We start from the raw sequence: 23,331 nt of genomic DNA, 5'->3' as shown, positions 1-23,331 counted from the left end.
TTGAACTGAGGTCCATGACTTAATCATTTTTAAACCAGACGCTGGTTAATGACGCCCCTGAATGAGTCCGGCTGCTCAGATGCCAGATGAAAATGGGTGATAGTGAGACTTAATTTTTTTTGTGTGTTTTTAGACTTTGTTTCCATATTCTTAATTGTCATATTGTCTTAAAATAAGCTATTTGGGTTGCAGTTTTCCTACTATCTGCATTACATTTTAGAACTTTTTTTTGTTGTGCATGCTTTCAAAGACAATTTTGATATTGTAATATTGTTGCAGATATAATAGTATTCTGTGCAAACTTAATAAAATTGAAGGCTGAAATTAAAATATTTAGAAAAACTTTTATTTCAAGCACAGAAAAAAATATAATCAGTACACATATTTATTACAAAACAACATAAAAAGCATGACTATAAACCTGCAGCAAGTTCGAGGATATTTGAGTGCACTGCCCGTTAAAAAATGTGGAACTATACGAGATATTCTCGGAATATTTTAGGACGCAATGCTTTTTTTATTGACTTGCTTTTTTAAATTTGTATATTAAATTGTAGATCACAAGATGGGGAATAACCAAATAAGTTGTTCATGTTTTTCCAGTTGGGGACAAAAGGTAAATTTTTCTGGATTTACTGACCTAAAACTGAACATGTTTCTATTATATGCAAGTTTCTTTCTTTAAAATTTGCAGTCAACTTCATGGAATTAAAAAAAAAAAAAAAAATTAACTTCTGCACTTGTTACATTTCTGAACTGTAAAAACAAGGAGAGTTATTCTAAAATTATAACTTTTATTATAATGAAAGCACAGGAATTTCCCGTGTCATTTCCCAAGCTTCTGTTCAGCATTTCTTCATTTATAATTGAAGTCCTCTTATTTTTCACCGTCTACGAAGGATCTGAGTTGGGTGGCAGATGTAAGCCCAGGCTCTGCAGCAGGTTAGAAGCGGGTCCGGCCAGGCCGGCCTGGCTGCTGAGCGACTCCAAGAGATTTGTGACTAAATTAACATCAATATCTAAAGGCTGGATTTCTTCTTCTGCATTTTCCACTCCTCCATCCTCCTTGGAGACGTCATCTGTTGCTGATGAATGAGAGGAGCCAACGTCCATGGCAGGCTTGTAGTTCTGAGGAAATCATAAATATAGAGGTGTTCATTCAATAGAGCGTTTTTATATTATCTGATATTAACGGTGAGGAAAGAACACAGAATATAAACAATACAAGAAGTAAACAGCTAGGATTTACCGTCTGAGTGAAGCTTTGTCCTACGTTGGTGCTCAGCAGCTCCTGGTCCATTTGGTCCATGTATCTCTTGAGGCTGTCCAGAGTTTCTGCTCCACAAATCTGATCAGAGGAGTCCTCTTCTTTCTCTTCATCCTCCTCAGCTTCGTCTTCAAAGTCATCATCGTCCAGATCATCCGAATCGAGCTCTTCTTTGCTTCCTAAATAAATAAAATACGTCAAAGGAGGAAAACGTGGCAGGATTTTTCACTTTAAGACATCTTTACTAGCTTGTTTGTACCAAGCAGTTTATCCAGAGCGGTAGCCATAGAGTCGGGGTCAAAGCTAAAAGGCTGAGCTGCGCTGCTCCTGAAATACAAGGGAAGAAAATGAGACGGTTCAGCTGACAAGTCAGAATAAAACACAAACTTCACTTTTTTCTCACCAGGGCAGCTCGGCCCCCTCATGTGACGACATGGCACTGAGGAAGTCCTTCATCCCCTGACTGACTGCTACCAGGCTGTAACCCGCCTCCTCTTCCTCCTCGTTATCCTCCGTTTTCTTTCTCCTCTCTGCTTCTTCCTCGACGTGATGCTTCTGTTTCATGGAATTTGAGGTTTTGCTGCTGATGTCAGCTCTACTGCTGCCTCTGTCCTGCAATAACCGCTCAAAATCCTGAGCTGTGATATCCAGCCAGCTGTCACCTAGAGGTCGACAAAAAAACAAAAAAGTATGAGATGCAACAGAAGAAAAGTAAAGGTGAGGTTTGTAAAGAGCACAGAAACAGAAATAAACTAGAGAAATTGCATTTCCTGTGAAAATGCAGTGTGAATGCCTATTGCTGAAAAACTTGCTGAAAAACAGCTGAAATTAACTAAAAAACATGCTGACATGTAGCCGAAATGGAAGAACAAGTCTAAGAAGAAAACAGAAAGAACACATATTTGCTGAATTAGGTTTAAATAAGCAGAAATTAGCACAAATATAGGAAATTAGCTAAAAAATCTGAAATTGACAAAAAGTAGCTGAAAATTAGCAGAAAAGGCAGAAAGAAGCTTAAGCTACCCCAAGGAAGAAGGAGCTGAAATGAGCTTAAAATAATGTGGAATTAGCTCAAAAAGCTAAATTTAGCACAAAACACCTAAAAAGTAGCTGAAATAGCAAAACAAGCTAGCAGAAGAAAGCAAAACATGTTTGCTGAAGCAGAAATGAGCACATAAAGTGGAAATTTTCTGAAAAAAGCTGAAATTGGAAAAAAAAAAAAACAGCTGAAAAGTAGCTAAAAAAAGCACAAAGAAGTTTTAATTGCCAGAAGTTCTTGCTGAATTAGGCTGACAAAAGTTTAAATTAGTGCAAAAAATGTGGAATTAGCTGAAAAAGCTAGCATAAAACAGCTGAAATAGCAGAAAAATCCGAAACTTGCAGAAATAAGCTGCAGGACAAATAAGGAGCAGAACAAGCTAAAATTAGCAAAAATAAGTTAATTCAATTCAATTCAATTCAATTCAAAAATACTTTATTAATCCCAGAGGGAAATTAAGTGTCGTCGTAGCTCATCATCCTGGTTTTATTCGAGTTGTTAGATGCTGATTGCAAGAAGCACCGAAATGTTGTAGTTAGCCGAAAGAATCTGAAAGTATCACAAAACAGCTGAAATTTGCTGGAAAAAAAGTTTAAATTTGCACAAGGAAGCTGAACGAGAACAAAGTGTGAAAAAAGCAGTAAAAGGTTGTAAACACATCTAAAGATGTAAAGGATGTAAAATGAGCTCAGTTCATTTTCTATGAGAAACAAATGGCGAATAAGGTGAAATATTTCAAAAAGATAAAGTTGCACCAATACCAAAAGTCAAAGCAGGATTGTTCTGAAAGAGCTGAATGTTTTGATACATGATTTATTGAAATAGCTTGAAAACTGGAAGACAAAAATCGCGCTGAAAAACATACGGAAGAAAAATGGATCACAAAAGTGTAAATGCTTCATAAACATTCACACTTTTAACAGGAGGCTGAGAAACACTGTCATACAAACACTGCATTATTAACTTTACAGCAAGCCAACTAGATATTCTGACAGGCTGGATGAACATCGTCAGTTTTTACTCACTGTCCTCTTGGGGGAGCTGTGACTCGAGTTTCTTCAACTCCTCTAAGTTGAAGGGGTTGCTCTGAAGCAGTTGCAGAACCTCCTCACCTGGCGACGGACAACTGAAACAACGTGCGCAGCAAACACATTCAGATTATCGAAGGCAGAGATATTCTAACGACTTGAGTCGTGTATGTAACCAGATGGAGCGATATGCACAACGGTCTGTACCTCAACTCTGAAGCGACGGACTGGTTGAAGAAAACTTCTGCAGCTCTTACAAGCTCTTTGTGAAGAGCGGAACCTTCCAGCTCCCCCTGCATTTGACAACAATCACATTTTAGTCATTGCACAATACAGAAATGTTAGTTGCTTGTTTTTTTTTAAAGAAAAGGAGGCCATATAATAAAGTGCGACTGACCCGGAAGTAACCGTTCCTTTTTAGACTTTCCAAAAAGGCCTTCCACTGAGGGTTGCAGCTCACAGGAGCGTCAGGCTCTGAAGATGGCAGCCTGCACTTAGAGCACAAGATCTCAAAGCCATGGGCCTGGGAGCAGAACACAAACACGTCACAGAGTTTCATTTTACACTCACACAGCAACTTGATTATAACAGAAGCTAAATAATGGAGAAACAAAACACACAAATGACACTTTACCAGTTTCATGCCAAGCTCATGAGCCTTATACTGGGGATGAGAGCATGGAGGCAGGCTGAAGCCGCTCCTCCGGTCTGGGATAAAATGTTGCTGCTGCAGCTGGGCGTACAGGCAGCGGGTGAACGTCACCTGCAAATACACACATTCGAATTAGGAGATGGCATTCCCTAAAACCTGAACAAGAAGTGCTACGATTAAAAATGATCATTAATATCTACCAAAGTGAGGACTCTTGTATTGGGAGGAAAGGTCCTGAAGCTTCGACAGGCCTGGAGGTCCACAGGATCTCGCAGATAAAAAGCTGAAACTGCAGGGGCGACCAAGTCTGGACGCAGCGCCAGCACAGTGGCAATACCTGCAGGTATGAAGCAGTGGGCACGGTGGAGGTTACCCTGAATCTTCTCTGGGAACCTAAGTGAGAAACAAGAGATTTGATGTTTTCACATTTTTTAATGTTTTAATTGTTAAAAAAACAAAAACAGTATTCCACACTGAAACTTGAGACTTTACAACATTTTACAGAGCCTGTGTGACCCTCGCTGGTGTTATCACTAATCACAAATCTGCTTAGCAGGAATGCAGAAGGTTGTGTCAACAGTATTTATCAGCCGAGTTTTAGTTAAAGGTTTATTATTGTGTGAAACCCTCTCACCCTTTTAGCCTCTTCTTCAGAGCTGAACGTATCTTGGGGCTGGCCTGACAGACTTCTGAGTCAGCAGAGAGCAGCATCAGAGCTTGTGTCACACTGGGCACCACATCACGTGGGAAGCCCACTAAACTGGATTTAGAAGGGCAAGGAAGGATGTGCAACTCTCCCCTATAAAGAAAAACCTGCAAGAAAAAGAAAAAAAAACAGTGAAGCAATACAGTCAACATCAAATGAAAATCATATAAACATGTTTCACTGTGCGACTCTAAATTAGCATTACCACAATTATTTTCCTGTTTTTATATTTGTAGCTTTGTTTTGTCGCTAAATAACTACTTCTACTTCATTTATTAATACATTCAGTTCATTCAGGACATGGCTGCTATGACTTCTGGGTTTTATAAATTTTAAATTTTTCCAAATATTTAACGTTACTTACAAGTATTTTCCCAATAAAATACAATGAAATCTATTGAATTCATTCAAAAACAGTGATCTCTTTGATGTTTGCTTCAACATATTTGGTCTTTTTGTCTTTCTATGCTACTTTTAGCTTTTAATTAGGCTTTTCTACTTTTTGCTATTTCCATAGTTATTCATTTTCTACTTTTAGTTAACATTTTGCTACTTTTAGCTATTAGCTAGACATTTGATACTTGTAAGAAAGTATCAGGAAGGAATATAGGAAGAATAAGGAAGGATACTTGCCTTTTACTATTTTTAACTGACCTATTACTACATTTAGCTAGCCTGAAGTTCACTTTAACTTTTAGCTGGTATATTACTACTTTTAGTTTTTAGTAAGCCTTTACCTACTTTTAGTTTCTAGCTAGCTTTTTGATACTTTCAGCTAGCCTGTTAAGTTTTAGCCTTTAGCTAACCTGTTTTTATTTTTAGCTTTAAGCTACATTTAATTTTAACTAGCCTATTGCTACTTTTTCTTTTAGCTGGCCGTCATTAGATTCTTGTACTTGAATTTGAGCATCAAGGAGATTTAAAAACCAAAAAAAGTCATAAGAGAAAACTTTTATTGAAGTGCAATGACAGTTGTGCATTAAGTCCATAGAGTTCAAAAGAATCCTCAACAAAAACAGGTCTACTAGAACTATACAAAAACAATAAAAGCCTTAATATCTGTCAACTTATCACTCACTCTGTTTTCACTTGTGTCTGGGTTCAGCCATTTGGGAAGATAATCTGCTGCTTCAATAAGAAGAAACTCCCCATCATTGTCCTCAACACTGCACAAATATATGAAAGTTATAAGCAGTGAGACAACTTGCACATAACTTAAACCACACAATCTTCTCACCTGGCTGCGAGCTCTGTGAAAGCCTCTGTAATTTGCTGCAGGAGGTAAACAATAAACCATTCGTCCTCAATGTTGTCTCCAAACTGAGTGCTGCCCCCAATGTGAGCAGGAACATCGCCTATCAAAGTATGCACATATTCAGTTTTACTCCTTGACCTTTAACTGAGTAAATATCTACACCTGCTGAGTAAACGTTACCTTTCTCAGGATGATATCTGAGGTTGAATGACTGATGCTGCCAGATGTACTGTACCAAAAGTGGAGCAACTTTTGCTAAAATCTCATCTGTCAGATGTTTAAGACGTTCTTCAGTCTGCTGAGAAGTTGAACCGTCAGCCTTGATCAAGAAAAGTTTGTACTGGACCATATCGTCCTGCATCCTCCTCCTCGGCAGGGCGTCCATTGTACTTTGTTGTTACTACGTGTGGAAACAGTTAACTTCACTAACAATGCGTCTGTGTCAGACAACCTTACCGTGTCTTGTTTCTAAATGTGAAATTTTATGACGGGGCTGTGCGGATCCTCATCATTGAAGAAAAATAAAATAAAATTAGGTTTTAGTCACATACGAAGCGTTTTTATCACGTTACTGCCAACACTGTTTAGGTCCTTCCTTGATATCTAGTCGACAGCCCCGAGAATATTTTACATTGTTCCTACCTTATTTATTTAGAGTATAGATATTCATCTAATAAAGTATGGTATTTTACTGTTTAAAAAAATAAAATTTTGTATTATCATCTAATGTATAGTTAATATCAACTAATCTGTTTTGAATTTTCGTCAAAATTACGAATCACGTAAGAACGGACACATTTCATAAACGTACACTTCCTAAAGGCATGCTGGTAAATGTAGTTAAAACAGCGCTTGCGCAGAAGCCGATTTCCCATGAGGCCGCGCGGTTCAGGAGCTACGTATCCATGACATCCGCGCAGCAACTGTTGTCGTAGGTGGTGCTAGCGTTAGCATAAAAAATACTCAACCCTAGTGTCTGAACACAATTATTTATTTCGAACTACAAGCCTAACTGGCAAGCAGTTTCCGGACCACACAGGAAATAATATTTAGATTAACTTTAAGAAAAACATATTTTAGGAAAATTTTACAGCGCCATTATTTGTGCCTTATTATTGTCATCGTTTATTTTTACGCCTAGCCTCCCCTAGCATCACCTCCCTGTTCAGCAGCGTTCTTGAGGGCTTTCTTTTTTTCCTGCGGACCAACGACAGAAGAAATGTTGGAGCACCTCTTAGACTGTCCGCAGCGAGTCCAAGAAGCAGAGACAAGGATGCGAAATGTGGGCTTGAGCCCATAAAACGGAGACAGAATGATTTCACGGTACAACAGGAGACCTGTATCCCACAGACTGGAGATGTGAGTAGTAATTACAATACAGACATGTTGAATTTGCTAGCTATGCTTAAAAAAAATCTGTTTTTCCAGCTGTCAGGGATTTAAACGTCTGGGAGAAAGTTGCTGCAATGTGAACTGCAGTCATATTTAGGTACATTTTATTTGTACTGATGTAGTTAGGTACTCTTAATCAGACCTGATCCTGGTTTAGACAGACACACAGTGCACAAGATACATGCACTGTATGTACATCACTTCAGAAAAAAGTGTTACATTAAGACAATTCAGATATCATTACAAAATATTAAGCAATATGTTTTGTATGATCATCTTTTGTGCAGACACCTCACAATCACTTTTGTGGCACAGTCTTGAGACATGAATGCCAGTTGTGTAGAAGTTACTAAGAAATTGGCTCCGTAAGCTCCTTGAAGACTTGCAATAGTTTCCACGCTTTCCTTTTCACGACAGAGTTGGATTCCCAGAAATCGAATACCGTTCACCTGCTTCACCTCACATCCACTGAAGGGATTCACATGTAATGTCGTTGATTTTGTTGAGACTGAGCTGTTCAGAGCCTCTTTTATACCTAGGCTGAAATTAGCTGCTGTTCACACAAAAAATCAAAACGCAGCTTCCTTCTTTCAAAATATCCCATTATGTTTTAACGGTCTAACTATGACATTTATAAATGTATGAACAACATGGTGAAAATATGACTTTGAGAAAAATAAAGAAGTTTTTTTCTTATGAAAGACTAAATAAACCAAAGTATTGCTGTTAATTTTTGACTGTGTAACTTTACAAACGGCACCCCATATATATGGGGCCATCTTCATACACGGTGCTGGCGTTAATGTTAAAATGTCACATTTACTTTAATACGCTTTCAATCTGGATTCTGTGCAGTCGTGGGTTGTCTCGAAGCAGCCTCGACCATCATCCTCTCCCCGAAGAAGCAGATGATAATCAAACCTCTCGTCGCCACCTCCATGACTTGCAGGAAGTCGTCTCTGCACACAACAGGTAACTGGGTACTACCTGCAGGCTTGGGTTGCTCTTTGAGGGTCAAACTTTTGCAGGTCCAGAGCAGGACCAATCAAACACACACGCACACACACACACATACTCTTGACTGCACGTTTTGTAATCTTACACCATCTTAAGCAGACAGACGATTCTCAGGCCTCTTGCTATGTGACACTCCGACGCAGCGGATTAATTAATATCACATTGCCTTCTTCAGATGTGCAGTCAAAAGGAAGAATAATTAGGCAGCCTGTTAGAATATTCCATTAAGCTGACATTTGTCTTTCTTTTCCATTTAGATTTTATCAGCAGCCACCACCAGTTATATTTCCTCCAGCACATGTCAACTTGTTTACATGCATCCAGTAAAATATGTGAAGCGGGTGGAAAGGACGTGGCGTGTAGGACTTTTCAAGTTAGTCACAATTTTCCTTGTTTTTCTGTTCAGCTCACAGACGTCTAGTGCTTCAGGCCACTCTGACTGCCCCACTGTGATCTCAGTCGCCTCCAACCGGTCCTGGTCCGGCATTCACAGCTCCACAGGGACTGGCATCTCCACAGAGAGGAGCTCGGTTTTCTCCTGGGGCTACGATGTAAGATCTAGAAGGGAAAAAAAACAGACTTCGCACTTTCTGATAATGCCAGCCCAGCTCCGTCTGTCACAGAAGGCATGTTTTTATGCCTTCGTCATTGAAACCGTCCTCTAGGATTTGTTCTCTTCTTGCTGCAAAGTGAGAAAAATATACAAACATTTTTTTGCATAGCAATTAATGTCAGTTTTTTTTGTTAACTCCAACCTACATTTAACACATTTTGTAAAATGTGTGGAAGGCTACAGCATCAGAATCTGCGTAGTGTACCAGATGGTGTGTTTTTCTGCTCCTTCTTTGTATGCTGGACCTGATTCTGGTTTATTATGCTTTGCTTTCTGCAATCCGTTAATTCCACAAAACTTTTCCTGCACAACTATTTATTTATTTGTTTTTTATGTGTGTGTGTGTTCTTAATTTGCTTCAAAGTTTTTTAAAGCTAACTTTCTCATCCTTTGTCTAAGTCTTCGTTGTTTCCATAAAAACAGTCCAGTTGGAAAACAAAAACATCCCAGGGGTCTATAGGAGCTCATTTTTATTGTGAAGCTTATTGACAACAAATATGAAAAGGATGTGGACCTACATGCCTGTCAAAAAAAAAAAGCGATTATAAACTAAAAGAAGCAGCAGATTTTTCATCATGGGGCTGGTGTTTGAGAACAGATGGATAACTGACTTTGTCAACTTTTTCTTTTTCCTCTCTGTCTGTCCCACAGGAGTTCGACAAGGCAGCGTCGCGGCAGGTGCAGCAAATGTTTGATGAGATCGACAAAGAGCTGTACGAAGGGAGAGGCAGTGAAGGAGCGATCCTCCAGGGGCTGCAGGATGAGTGTCAGCAATGGACCGCATGCTTCCCACATCTTCGGTGGGTCAGTCCAACGGTTTCAGCCCTTTTAGTTCTGAATGACCCTCTGGAATTGTGAGGGTCATTAATCAATGCTGATTTAGAGAAAATTTTAAATGCAATTCACTGTTTCAAGGGAAAAAAGCTTCCTTTATAATTTTATGTTTGCTTGTTTCTAGGATCCTAGGGACCCAGCTTCTGAGTCCCACTGATGAGGGCTTCCAGTGGTTTGCTACTCCAGGGACAAGAAGCGCAGCCAGCAGTCCGTCAGCAGGCAGAAAAAGTAGCGTGAAGTCCCAGGAGAAGGATAAAGGGGGTGCAGAGTAAGTCTTAAATGCGAAGACTCACTGGTTTGCTGATGGATCGAAAGATTCTGGATACTCATTCTATACTGGAGTTAAAAACTGTTTTTAAACTGATCTGGGATTAAAATAATTAGGAAAAATATATATATTTTTTTCTGTATGAGACTGATAATGGAACAAGATCTATCAAGAAGTCTGGCCAGTTTTACAGACTGGAGGTATGGAGGAGTCTTAGCTGACTCTGTCTTGTTTAAGTATTCAGGCCAAAGTCATGTTGGATATCTGAGATACCGTATTTTTCGGACTATAAGGCCACCAGATTATAAGGCACATTAAGCGAAACAAAACAGTCAGATAAAGCCCCTTTTGCACCGCTCCTGCTCAGCCCCAACCCTGCTCTGCCCTGCTCAGATCAGCCTGGATTTGCACCAAACTTCAGGACGGGTTCTGTAGGCGTGTTCTGGAGACGTATTCAGAATCCAACTCGCCTTACCACCTGGTGGCGGTAGTGGTCGCTTAAGCTATTTACTAGCCACCACTAAACGTGTTAAGAAGAAGACCCTGAAAAGATACACAACCAAATGGCGGCTTTATTGAGCATTAAGCTCAGTCTGTGGCTTTTTGTCAGACATCGAAAAGAACTGTCCCTATCCCTTGCCTGGAAAAGGCTGCGGGCAGAGGAATGCAGGAAGCGGGCTGTTCAATGCAGGCTGCGGGCTTTGAGGCGAAAGACTATAGAGAAGTACCGGAGAGTGTGGCAAACCATAATGCAGTATGAGATAGAAGACAGGATGTGAGCTGTGGGACGATCAAAGGTAAGCTAGTGTTTATCTTCTCACGTGAGCTATAATATATGAATATAAAATGGCAGATTGAGTTGTTTGGAAAGTTTCTCAGTGACTTTGGCTCCTCCCCCTGACCTATCAGTGACCGACAGTGTTCTGACGGCACGTTAAGGTCCCGACTCAACTTGACTCTCGAACGGTCCCACTAGAGAAGCAGGGACGAAAAAGGTGCCGAATCAGTCTCAAATCAGCTAGAAAGTATCGGCACAAAAGGGATTGTTTCGTGGCGAGCTGAGCAGAGTTGGGGCTGAGTAGGAGCGGTGCAAAAGGTGCATATGTCAAACTTTATTCAGCGCATTCACAATAACCACATACAATCAGTTCGAGGTCAGTAAGCACAACCAGAATTAATACATATGGCTCACTGTCGATTTTTGAGAAAATTAAAGGATTTTAAGTGCGCCTTATAGTCCGAACAATACGGTATACAGATGACAAACTAGGCTGTGACTCTGTCGGACTGGTTCACCTTAAAACTGGGTTAATGGGAAAAAATTAGACATGCTTGTCTTTATGGGGGATTATTTTTCTCTCTCTCTCTATTACAATGTTCCATATTTATGCATTTGTAATTTTATTTTGGTTTTGCAAAATATTGTAACTATTTCTTTGTGGGGCAACAGGTTAAATGTTCAGGGCAGAAAAGCTGCGCTGATCAAGTCCTCATCCCCAGAGGTGAATGGTCCTCCTAACAACTTTGGTGGCTCTGGCAGCCATGACAAGCCACGAGTGATTGAAGCAGAGGGTCTAATAGAGGAGTACTTGGCCTTTGATAGCAGGTGAAGTGTTCTTTAGAAACCCACACACAAAAAAAAAATGCAAGTCATACATTAGAGGAAAGTAAAATTCTGGTTGTCTTTTTTTCCGCAGGGATGATGAGTGTTACGAGGACTGTTTGGAGTCGGGTCGAAGGCACCACTGTCTGCCTCCTGTCTCACCACACTGGTGTCGCCGTCAAGCCGTTCTGGATTTGCTGTTTGATGATGTGTGGCGGGAGCTGGTTGGCTGGATGAAGGAGTTGGTTCAACGCCACTGGGAATGCTGCACCTCCAGTAATACTGAATTTCAGCATCCATCAAACTGCTCTGTTATTTACATATTTATTATTGTATATTGTTTTGTGATTGACAGATGATGAAACAATTTCTGGCAGCTTGAGTCCTGTGCTGCCAGACTCCCAGAATCCATTAATGCTGCTTTCCACGCTGCCCACAATTCTTCCTAAACTCAGCCAGAACCGGGTGCCACCACTCGCAGCCGGCCAGCAAATCCAGGTCAGTGTTCTGACCAGGACCAGGATCTAATCTTTAGGATTCACATAAAGGAATACATTTTTTTTTTTACTTGTATCAATCCTGGTACTGTGTTTTTCGGTCTATATGGCACACTTAAAATCCTTTAGTTATCTCAAAAATCAACAGTGATCCTTATAATCCAGTGCACCTTATGTAATAACGCTGGTTTTGCTTACCGACCTCGAATCGATCTTATGTGGTACAACTGAACAATGTCGAGAGTTATTGTGAATAAGCTGAATAAAGTTTGACTTATCTGACTGTTTTGTTTCGCTTAATGCGCCTTATAATCCAGTGTGCCTTATAGTCCGAAAGATACGGTAGATCAGAAGATTATTCCAAAATTCAAAAGTTGTCTTTTTGTTTATATTTTATATGTCCTTCAATGGATCCCTTTAAAATATTACTTGTAATAGTGGGTTTTATTCTTAAATGCCATCTCCTCTGTGGTCCACATGGCGCTCAACCACCTGGAGCAGAAAGACTCTTACGTCCATATGCTCTTTGTGGACTTCATATCTGCCTTCAACACCATGATCCTCCAAACCCTGATGGACAAACTATTCACACTGGGTACTAGACTTCTTAACAAACAGACCACAATCAGTGAGGATTCACAACTTCTCCTCCTCCACCACCATAACCCTCTGCACTGGCTCTCCTCAGGGATGTGTGTTGAGCCCTCTTCTGTTTACTCTGCTCACATATGATTGTGCAGCTACCTATCCAAGCTGTCATATTGTGAAGTTTGCAGATGATACAGCGGTGGTGGGATGCATCACAAACAATGATGAGTCCAGCTACAGGCAGGAGGTGGAACACCTGGAGAGCTGGTGCAAAAAGAATAACCTTCACATCAATGTGAAGACGACAAAGGAGATGATCGTGGACTTCAGAAGGAACAAACACACCTACACCTCCCTGAACATAAGAGGATCTGCGGTGGAAGTGGTCTCCAGCTACAAGTACTTGGGTGTACACCTGAATGACAACCTCAGCTGGAGCAACAACACCACCAGCCTGATCAAGAAAGCTCATCAGAGACTCTACTTCCTCAGATGGCTGAGACGAGCAGGACTGGGAAGCTCAGTCCTCACCTCCTTCTATAGGTGTGCAATGGAGAGCATCCTGTGCTCCAGCATCAATAGTGTGTGGCATGGAGGCTGCACAGTTGCAGAAAGAAAAGCTTTGCAGAGAGTGGTGAAGGCTGCACAGAAGTCTGTTTGAGTCAGTCTCCTCACCATCACAGACATCTACACCTCCAGATGCAGGAAGAGGGCCACCTGCATCATGAAGGACCCCACTCACCCAGCCACACACTTTTTGCCCCGCTCCCCTCAGGAAGGAGGTTGAGGAGCATTAAGTGTAGAACCACTAGACTGAGGAACAGCTTCTACCCTGAGGCTGTTAGACTCATGAATCTCTAACCAGAATAATCACTGTGAAAAATCACATCATGTTGCTGCTGATCTGTTTCATGTTGCTGCTGATCTGATTCATGTTGATGTATTCATGCGTGCTCATCTGTTCACACAGACTCATGCTCATGTTTGTGCTGATGTTCGACGTAATGTTTTTATGCTATTAGTGCTTAGTGTATTTTTAGTTGATGTTTTTCTTAGTTCACATCTTAGATGTTATCATTGTTTTTCTTTTACATTTTTATTGTTGGATGTAACTGGGACCCTGTGTACATCATTTCGCTCCACCCCATGTACCACATGAGGTGCGAATGACAATAAAGAATCTCTGACTCTCTAAATGTGTGCATTTAAACAAAGTTGACTCTGACATGTAACATCAAAAGAACAACAGAACTGAAGCTGAAAGTACTGTGTTATTGAACACAGAGAAAAGTTTTGTCACCTTCAGTTTACTTTCACCTGTTCTTCATTTCTGCCTGCTGCTTTTTATGCTCTTTGTTCTTCAGGTTCATTAACTTGTCCCCCTGTTTTTTCTCGTTTTTCTTCATTCTGTATTTCACTTCACTGGTGTGTTACTGAACTTTCTGTTTTTGCATATTTTTGTACCTTATTTTTCTGCCCTTTTATTTTATTTTTTGTCTTCCCCAACCTTTTCTTTATTTTCACATCCTTTCTCCACTATCTTCTGTTGGCCGGGCCTTTTCCTTCCCTAAAGAACACAAACTCAAGGGACTCAAAGCACAAGTCCAGATGGAAAGCCAAAAAGCAGAAAAGGCCTTCCGTTGTATGTAACCTTCCCTCTCTTTTAAAGAAAACAGCGGTGTGTTGTGAGCTCACCGTCATTATCTTTATCTTCTATATAGGGATGCACGATATTAGATTTTTGGCCGATGTGTTAAAACTTATTTGGCCGATAACCTATACCAATACTATTTTTTTTTCCCTAGAGCTACTTACAGAGACTACACAGCTTTCTCTGCTGTGGAATTAAAATACTAAATTATTCTGCATGGTCTTTGTCAGTTTGGCCTGCTACCAAATGCAGATGCCAAAAAGGGGCTGAAAATGATGTAACACTTCAACTTGGATTATGTTTAATGTCAAATTTGTTCACGACATTTACTCTTAACACAATGACAACACCCGAACAGTGCAAGTTTGTCAATTTTCACAAATCTAAACTCAACGGTGCGTGTGATGTCATAACGTTGTGCTGGTGCAGCAGGCATCTTTGTTACTGGGTTGTCAAACAAAAACAGCACCGTTGTATATTGGTGAGTTATTTTGATGGAATGGCCGATATTTAATTTTATCACTAATATCGGCCGATACCAATCCGATAATATTGTGCATCCCTACTTCTATATAAATGTGCTTGTGACTGTCAGTTATTACTAAAACATAGCTCCTGTTTCTTTCTTTAATTAACTGCAACTTATTTTAAACATGCAGATTTGTGTGATTTCTTAAACACATCATTTATCCATTTTAATTGTTGTAATTATTTTAATGGCTTTTTTGTTGATCTCCGCATGATGAATAACAATTTCTTTGAGGTTATTTAAAATAACTAACAAGCTGCTTTCTGGGTTTACCTCCTCCTACTTGTCTCTGTCCTCAACTCTTTATTTATTCCCATCTCTTTTTTTTTTTAAATCATCTGCTTGTCTCGTAATTTTCCTTCTTCTAATCTTAAACCGTGACCCAGGCTGGTCGAGCGCCTGTCGGAGCGGCAGCAGCGCAGCACAACCTGAACGACCTCATCGTGATTCACAGCATCCCCCTGCAGCAGAGAAATCAGTATGAACGTATTTTATTCTTCAGATGTTCAACCTCTTGTCCCTAAATTAGTAAAATTCACAATTAATTTGTTTATTCTGACTATGAAATTAATTGTAGTTTAGGATAATGAGATTTACAGGAGATACTTTGCAAAAACATTTTTTTTTTTAACCGTTGTCCTTCCTCCCACAGGGAGCCAGAGGAGCGTGCGTCTCACAGGCCAGGCTCCAGTGTGGTTGTCTCCAGCAAACCTCGTCCTCGCAGAGCTTTGGAGCAGAGCTCTTCCTCGCTGTCCCGTCCCCCGCAGTCAGCTCGACGCAGAAACCCTCCCCCTCGAACCTTACTGCCTCTGGTTCCGAGCTCAAGTCAGTCCAGCACAGGAGGATACCTGGACGAGGTCGTCCGTGGGACACGTCTGTGAGTTAAAACCTCACGGAAACCCCACTGAGACACGAGTTTAGCCACAGAGTCGAGGGTTTAAATTCCAGTGTTACAGAAGTGTATTAGTCTTATTACCAAATAGTAAATGTGGTGAGCCAGGTGATATCAGGCTGTGGGAGCTCAGTGATCAGTGCTGCTCCTAAAGATGCAGGTTCGAGCCCAGATTGCGTCTGGAAGAGCATCCGGCCAGTGCCTAGATAAAAACAGTTGCAAGATCTTTCATGCAAGTTTGCTCACTGTAGCAGACAAAAAAAAAAAAGAACTAGGCGAATATCATGAGCTACAGCTTCAAATTTTAGTGACTATAAATGTTTTATTGAGAAACGAGTGATTTTGTATACCTTTAAAAGTCTTTACTCTTGACCTGTGTGTCACATAGAACCATCAATACACAGGTCTGGTCCAACCAGATTATAGTTCTGCTCTCAGAGAGGCTTGTTTTCTGCACAGAACCACAGCCAGTGACCGACTGACGTCTCCATTGTTGCCGCTGAGCCGAAACACCCCGCTTCCCCCCATCGGCACCGGGGACTCTGAGTCGTCTCATACAGGGCAGCAGTCCAGACTTGTACAGGTACACATCTGTATCAGCACAACGTAGACGACAGGCTTTACAAATCTACTAGAGTCATGCAACTGCACTGTAGCCTTCATTAAATCTGTTCATCAGGTGTCTGATATCTGGTGTGATACCTTTTTTTTTTTTATATCTCTTCAGCGTCAGAAAGGCCACTCCAGCCGTGCCCACAGTGCTGTTAACAACGAGGCAGGTAGTTCCTTACCAAGAGATCATCACCACCTGCTGGATGTCTTCTCTCGTCCCAACACAACTCACACATACAGAGTACGGCATTTAGGACTCTTTTCAGAATAAAACGTCAGCACACAACAGTTCTGTTTTTACCCGTAGGTTATATCAACATGGAGTGAACAGTTTCAAGTTGTAAGCTGTTGATTTGACAAGATGTTTGACCTCAGGCTTTTTTATTTTCAGTCGGACACTCCGTACCGGAGTTCCTTCACCGTTCTGGACAACATCGGGCAGGGGCGGCCAGGCCGAGCCTCCGTGGGCACAGGTTAGAAATGAAGATACACTTACAACAAAGACACCTCTACACTTCACGATGCAGGAGGAGGGCGCTCCGCATCATGAAGGACTCCACTCATCCTGCACACAGTCTGTTCCAGCCCCTCCCCTCAAGCAGGCGGCTGAGGATCATTCAGAGCAAGACCACCAGGCTCAGAAACAGTTTCTTCCCTGCAGCTGTCAGACTGCTGAACTCGAGTTTATTATCAATTTATTTGTTAATTGTTAGGCTTCTTGAGCTGGGACCTGAGTCCGAATTTGAACCATAAACATGCAAATGTGAGCTGGTATGACAATAAAAAAAATCCTTGAAGATATACTGTTTCTAACCTGTTGTTTTATATCATTCTGAGTATTAGTCCAAATTTTAGGCTACATTTTATATTGCACTGTGACCTCATACTATGCTCTGGTTACAAAAAACATAAACCTGAATGAAGGTTTTCATGAAAATCTAAAGCTGTGTGCTTAAACATTTTATGTCTTTTTTGCCGAGACCTAAAACTCAAAAGAAAAAAAACCACAACAGGTTAATATGTCAGAGTAACACAGCTCAACTCCTTAATACATGTGCTTAACATACAAGTGTCAGGGATTCATCCCGTTCCTAAAGGTCTTGAACCAAACTCAAATTATGTATTTTAAACCGACTCTTCTACTTTTCCAATCGAAAAAGATGAGCCCTAATAAAAATTCTAGAAAACCACTTGAAGGATGTTATTTTAGTCCCATCTGTTAATGATTTATGCATTAATTTATTCCTTCATATCACCAGACTCTCTGGGAATCGGCGTGACGGGCATCAGTCTTGGCATTAACAGCTCATCCTTTTTGGACTCGTTTCACCACCCGCTGGGACACTCGCCCATCAAAGACGGGGAGGAGCCAGAACCACAAGCCCCCGTCCCAGGTTGGTGACAGAACCCAGCTGATGAAAGGCTTCCTACTTAAATAACCTGTTACTGCGAAGGGGGTGGGGTGAAGCAGCTGGCTTTTATTAACTTATTAACTATAAGGAGACTGTTTATTTTGAATAATTCTTCCCATTTTTTTCCCCACAGCCCCTCTGGTGCCGGTGTCAGCCCCACCTCGGTCCTACCCTCGAGGGGGGATGCTGTCCAGAGCTAGCAGACCTGGCATGTAGTTCGCTCCCCATCTCTGCAACTTCCAATTATTCATCTTTATAAATGTCACTGCAGTATCTGCACCCACTAAAAGACTTTTTGTTTTACAAAAGTAGCAGATTCTTTCTTTTTATTGTATATATATGTTGCATTTTTTTAAGCGTATTTTTGTATTTCAGAAATCAGCTAATGTAGCTGCCAAACACTATCAACAATCTTTGTATACAGTATTTGTGTGTGGTTTGTACTGTGTACGTATGATCAAAAATGTACACATCTATTTTAAGTTAGTATGCTGTATACAGTAGTACTCCCTGCTGCATGTTGTACTGTACTTGTAAATCACTATGCAGGGAATAATGTATCCACTCACACAAGCTAACGGGATAAAAAGTACTGTTCTTTGTTGCATCAGGGAGTTTGGTACTGTATCTTGATCCAACGAGGGACGTCAGGTTCCCTCACCTACAGAACACAATGTGGTGTCTGTAGTTTGGCCACTTCTGCTACTTATCCTACAATGTAGGATAAAGATACACATGTACAGAAAAGTATTTGTAAATTAGCATTATTTATTGCCTGTACGATGTACTGGAATATAATTTTGTCTGAGCAAAGCCAAGTGGTCATACTTTGACAGTAACTTCAGGGTTACAGCATCAATTTTATTCCTCTTTAATTAAAAAATAAAAAAAGCCATGCAAGAGGAGCAATGAAGCAACAAAATCCCTTTTTTTGTTTTCTTTAAAAATGTTTTCTCTCACCCGTTTCGTACGAAATAATAAAAGGTTGTACAACCGATGTGATATATACATACGCATTTATTAATAACATGAAAACTTTTACAACATATTACAGGGAGAATAAGGAGACATTTACATTTGTGTCAAACTGAAAACCAGCATGTTTTCATTTCTACTGAAATATGTTTATTTTTTTGTCTTTTTTCCTTTTGGGGGTTTGGCACTTTTTTGGGAGTATTTTGCTTCCATGTCTGACAGGAAACTGTTAAAATTCTTCTCTCTGGACTGCTGTCTTTGCTGCAAAAAGGAGAAGTGCATGTTAGAACGAGGGAAAATAATATTTCCTTCCAGCATTTTTAAATTTGGGGACATGATCGTTACCTTCAGCATCATGACGAGACTATCATCCTTATCGCCAAGCCCCATCTCTTTCTGCATTTCCTCCGCTTCCTGTCGCTCTCTATCAGCCTGGAAGAGCAAATATAAAGTGGAAAAATACTTAAATTGATGCAGTATAAGAATATTAACTGTTCAAAAACAGTATCAGCAGAACACTTAGTGGTTTTATCATCAACAGTTCTCACCCTCTTCCTGCGAGTCTTCTTCTTCTTGTCACTTTCCTGAGTAAAAGCTTGGAAGGCTTCCACTTCCCCGCTTTTGATCGCATCCTGGATGATGCAGCACAGCCTGGGCTCGTCCTCCTGAGAGCAGCAAAGGGCCGAGGCTGTGATGGCGTCCATGTCTCCCTCGTGCTGCACGTAAAGCCGGATCACATCCTCCCGCTCCTCCTCAGACCCTTTATATTTCTGCTCGAACTCGAGAATGTCCTGCACTGTGATCTAGGGCATGAACGGGGCGGGGGGACAAAAGATGGTCGTCAAAACTTCACAAGCATCATAAAAAGAGTATATCACAAATTTCATCATCGGAACAGTTTTTAAATCTCCGTTTGAAGTCACATCAGCAAAGGATGCAGTTATTAGGCTCTACAGTCAAATATAAACATAAATCATCATACTGAGCAAAATGTGTTGCCTCTTTATCAGTTTCCATCTCGCATCAGGGTGTGTGTGCAATGTGTAAAAGACTTTCTTGTCACACGCGTTCTTTAATTTTGTGTGTAGGTGAAGTTGTGCATATAGGATTTGTGTGCAACCAGTGTTCTTGCATCCTGGCCTCCAGTGTGTCAGTACCTTGGGGAAGAGCAGCCTCCAGTATTCTTCCCAGCATCGGTCCTGACTGAGAACATCAGACTCCTCATCCACCACTCCCTGTTCATCGTACACAGCCCTCTGCTCCTTGTCGCTCAGCACTGCATACAACTTTCCCAACATCTGGAATCAAGTTGTACACACATATTAAGCCTTACTTATTTAAAAAGTTGGATTTTTGATAGCACGAGAATGTAAGCCTTTATAAAGCTTTTATAAATATGATATGGTTTATTTGTTATATGCAGGTTAACACAAGGTCTGAACTGCATTGTTGACCTTATGTTAACCTGCATATGACAATCAATCAATGGTTAAGACAACCTATTCTCGTGATATCAAAAATCTAATTTGCACTTAAGATACAGTAAAAAGCTTTAGCCTATGTGTCTGTACACAAATAATATCTAAATGTATACTGCTGTAAACAGAACATGACGCAACAAGTTTATTTTTAGCTAGACAATGAGTCGTTGCTACCATCGCTGCTAAAAGCTAGCTACGTTAGCTAATAACGTCTAACAGCTAACGGCGAACCTGAAATTTCTCGGTGGCCTGCGGGTCTTCAGGAGCCCGATCCGGGTGTACTTTCAGCGACACTTTGTAGTAGCTCCTCCGGATGTCTGCCTCGGTCGCCTCTTTGTTTATTCCCAGCACCTCATACAAGTTGGAGGTGTTGAAGAGCTCCTGGCACCGCTCGAGCAAACCCATCGTAAGTAAGAGCGCGCTGTTTTGACCGGATATACGTTAGAACAGAATGTGTTTACTACCGAGCGTCTGCAGCGCTTTATCGGGTTGGTTTAAATAACTAGAGAAGAGCAAATCAATGTAAGGGTCGCTTCTTTTGTCAGCACTACTTTGGCGCGCTAGCTTGTCACTACGTTTGTACGTAACGCAACGAGCTTACGTAATTGTAAACGCGTCCGCTCATTGGCTGTTACGATCACGCCTAAGAACGTAGTACTGCCTACTTCACCCAGTCCACAGCAGCTTTGTCAATTCCACTGGAAATATAATTCTGGAATAATGTAACTAACAGCTTTATTGCCTCATAAATGAAAGCAAAGCTCACTTCTGAACAAAGCAGAATATGAAAAAGGCACACAAAAAAAGTCGGACCTTGTTTCCCTTAGCAAAAAGTAGTTTATTTAAGTGTACTACAAGTATACTTACACTAAAAATGAGGAAGTGTACTTGAAGTTTACTTTTTATAAACTTTGATACACTTAAAAATAGTATAAACATGTCCCGATTTAGTCCAAACAAGTATTAAATCAGTATACTTCTACTACACTACAAGTATGGTGTGTATACTTGATATACTTAACTTAAAGTATACTTGCAAAAATAAACTTCAAATGTACTACTTTTGTTAAGGGTTGATTTATCTACCTGTATTATTGAGCATGCATCAGGACATAAAAAAGACAATTTCGTATTTGTTCTTGTGTCTTGGTTAGATTTGTTCAAGATTTTGTACTTATGTTTGAAAACTGCTTTAAATAAAATCAAGATTAATGAAAAAATAAAATTCCACTGGAAATTATGCAATAATGGATGCAAATGAACTAAAGTGCAGCTATTAATCAAAGAAATATTTAATTCATACCAAATCTTAAAGAATATTTATAATTACACTAAAGAATACAAGAAAAGCCTTACCTTGAAGGCCAAATTCATGGAAATGAAGAGTGCCAAAGAATGTTGCACCTTTACTATGTAGGAAATGTAATGTAAGCAAAATTAATAAACAATCAATGACATTGTCTATTACAGTTGTATGTATCTGCATATATAGGCTGATTGGTAACTTTAAATTGTCCCTAGGTGTGAGTGAGAGAGTGAATGTTTGTCTCGTTTGTCTCTATGTGGCCCTGTGATGGACTTGCGACCTGTCCAGGGTGTACCCCACTACTCGCATTGTGATAGCTGGACATGGGCACCAGTGGCACCAGTGGCACCAGTGATCCCCGTGACCCGAAAAGGAAGAAGCAGGTAAAGATAATGGGTGGATAGATATTAAAACAACATGCTGCACAGTCATCTACTTGTGATCCAGAGGCTCTGTGACCTTTAAGCAACGTATTTCATACATTTTAAATCATTCTTAAGGCATTACTATTACAACTAAGTACTAGGCATAACCCTAAGAGTAGCTGACTGTTAGCAGAGGATTGCAGGATTTAAAAAGGCAAACATTTGGTCTCAATGTTTTAATCAAAATTAAAGCAGATGTCAGAAATAGAAAAAGGAATAGAGGGAATAAATGAACAAGCAAAATAATTTAAAAAAAAATGGTACGAACCAATAAAAAATACAGAAAATAAGAAAATGCACATGCATAAATAGACATAGAAATAAATCAAGAAATACTTTAGCAAACATAATTATACATTAAAATATTTAGAATTAGAATTTCTTCATAGTTGTCTTACTATTTCAGCAAGATTCTTTTTCTATAAGCTGCTTCCTGCTTTATATTTTAACTCTTGATTCCGTATTTTTTGCTTGATACTTTTCCATCCATCCATCCATGCATCCATCCATCCATCCATCTATACATGCATCCAACATCTTTACCTGCTTCTTCCTTTTCGAGTCGCAGTGTCACTAGTGTCCATATCCAGCAGTCAATGTGAGAGAGGTGGGGGACACCCTGGACAGGTCTCCAGTCCATCACAGGGACACATAGAGACAAACGAGACAAACAACTATTCACTCTCACTCACACCTAGGGACAATTTAGAGTTACCAATGAGCCTAACATGCATGTTTTTGGTTTGTGGGAGGAAAACAGTACCCGGAGAAAACCCACACACATATGGAGAGAACACGCAAACTCCACCCAGAGTGTCTGGAGTTTGATCCAGCAACCTTCTAGTACTTTTACAAATGCATTTATTTAGTGTTGTATAAGATTTGTGTCATAGTAATTGATTTATTTATTATAACTGTGGACTTGGTTGTTTCGTTATATTGAGAACTAAGATGTTACTCTAAAACTTTGTGGAGTCCCATCTGTGTCCTTTCATCACTGGACTGCAAGAATCTGAGCTGCTGAGGTTCAAGTAAGCTGTCTAGAACTGCTTAGTGAGAACAAAAAAGGTTAAATGATGTCATCTGAACCAGTTTCTTTAAGTGAGAAACGTTTCATGCCCCATCCAGAAGACTTCGTCAGTCTGAGGCCTGCCAACCAGATCTGCCCCATAGGTAGCCTTCATTGCTGTGTTTCAAGCCAACCTCCTGTTAAAATCTCAGAAGTAGGTTTTTAACAGTTGCAGAACACACCCGTCCAAAACAATCAATCATCATGTACAATAATCAAA

The 23,331-nt window shown here is 40.3% G+C and overlaps 3 protein-coding genes across 3 annotated transcripts; 1 reads left to right on the top strand and 2 right to left on the bottom strand.

Annotated features, from left to right (window-relative positions):
* Positions 1–849: 849 nt before the first annotated feature.
* ecd (ecdysoneless homolog (Drosophila)) lies at positions 850–6,332 on the bottom strand. Its single transcript, XM_037686105.1, has 13 exons — positions 6,128–6,332; positions 5,930–6,047; positions 5,771–5,858; positions 4,621–4,799; positions 4,187–4,379; positions 3,969–4,097; positions 3,732–3,857; positions 3,542–3,627; positions 3,332–3,432; positions 1,671–1,929; positions 1,527–1,594; positions 1,250–1,446; positions 850–1,128 (listed from the first exon to the last, which is right to left on the bottom strand). Exons 1-13 carry the CDS (start codon positions 6,330–6,332, stop codon positions 892–894), a joined length of 1,986 nt encoding a protein of 661 aa, XP_037542033.1. The 3' UTR covers positions 850–891.
* A 500-nt stretch (positions 6,333–6,832) lies between these two features.
* On the top strand, positions 6,833–18,071 carry fam149b1 (family with sequence similarity 149 member B1). The gene is made up of 16 exons (XM_037686104.1): positions 6,833–7,306; positions 8,195–8,311; positions 8,763–8,907; positions 9,621–9,769; positions 9,928–10,071; positions 11,522–11,677; positions 11,769–11,950; positions 12,030–12,172; positions 14,333–14,401; positions 15,326–15,417; positions 15,592–15,816; positions 16,291–16,414; positions 16,559–16,684; positions 16,835–16,916; positions 17,703–17,837; positions 17,989–18,071. The coding sequence occupies exons 1-16, from the start codon at positions 7,260–7,262 to the stop codon at positions 18,069–18,071; spliced, it is 2,019 nt and encodes a 672-aa protein (XP_037542032.1). The 5' UTR covers positions 6,833–7,259.
* Positions 18,072–18,871: 800 nt separating this feature from the next.
* dnajc9 (DnaJ (Hsp40) homolog, subfamily C, member 9) lies at positions 18,872–20,883 on the bottom strand. The gene is made up of 5 exons (XM_037686103.1): positions 20,543–20,883; positions 19,988–20,128; positions 19,379–19,633; positions 19,176–19,262; positions 18,872–19,091 (listed from the first exon to the last, which is right to left on the bottom strand). The coding sequence occupies exons 1-5, from the start codon at positions 20,714–20,716 to the stop codon at positions 18,981–18,983; spliced, it is 768 nt and encodes a 255-aa protein (XP_037542031.1). The 5' UTR covers positions 20,717–20,883; the 3' UTR covers positions 18,872–18,980.
* Positions 20,884–23,331: the final 2,448 nt, after the last annotated feature.

The sequence above is a fragment of the Nematolebias whitei genome, chromosome 1 (assembly GCF_014905685.2).
Source record: "Nematolebias whitei isolate Nwh7 chromosome 1, NemWhi1, whole genome shotgun sequence".
Taxonomy (NCBI): Eukaryota; Metazoa; Chordata; class Actinopteri; order Cyprinodontiformes; family Rivulidae; genus Nematolebias; species Nematolebias whitei.
Note: the sequence above shows the minus strand (reverse complement) of the source record. Positions and strands in the feature narration are given on the sequence as shown.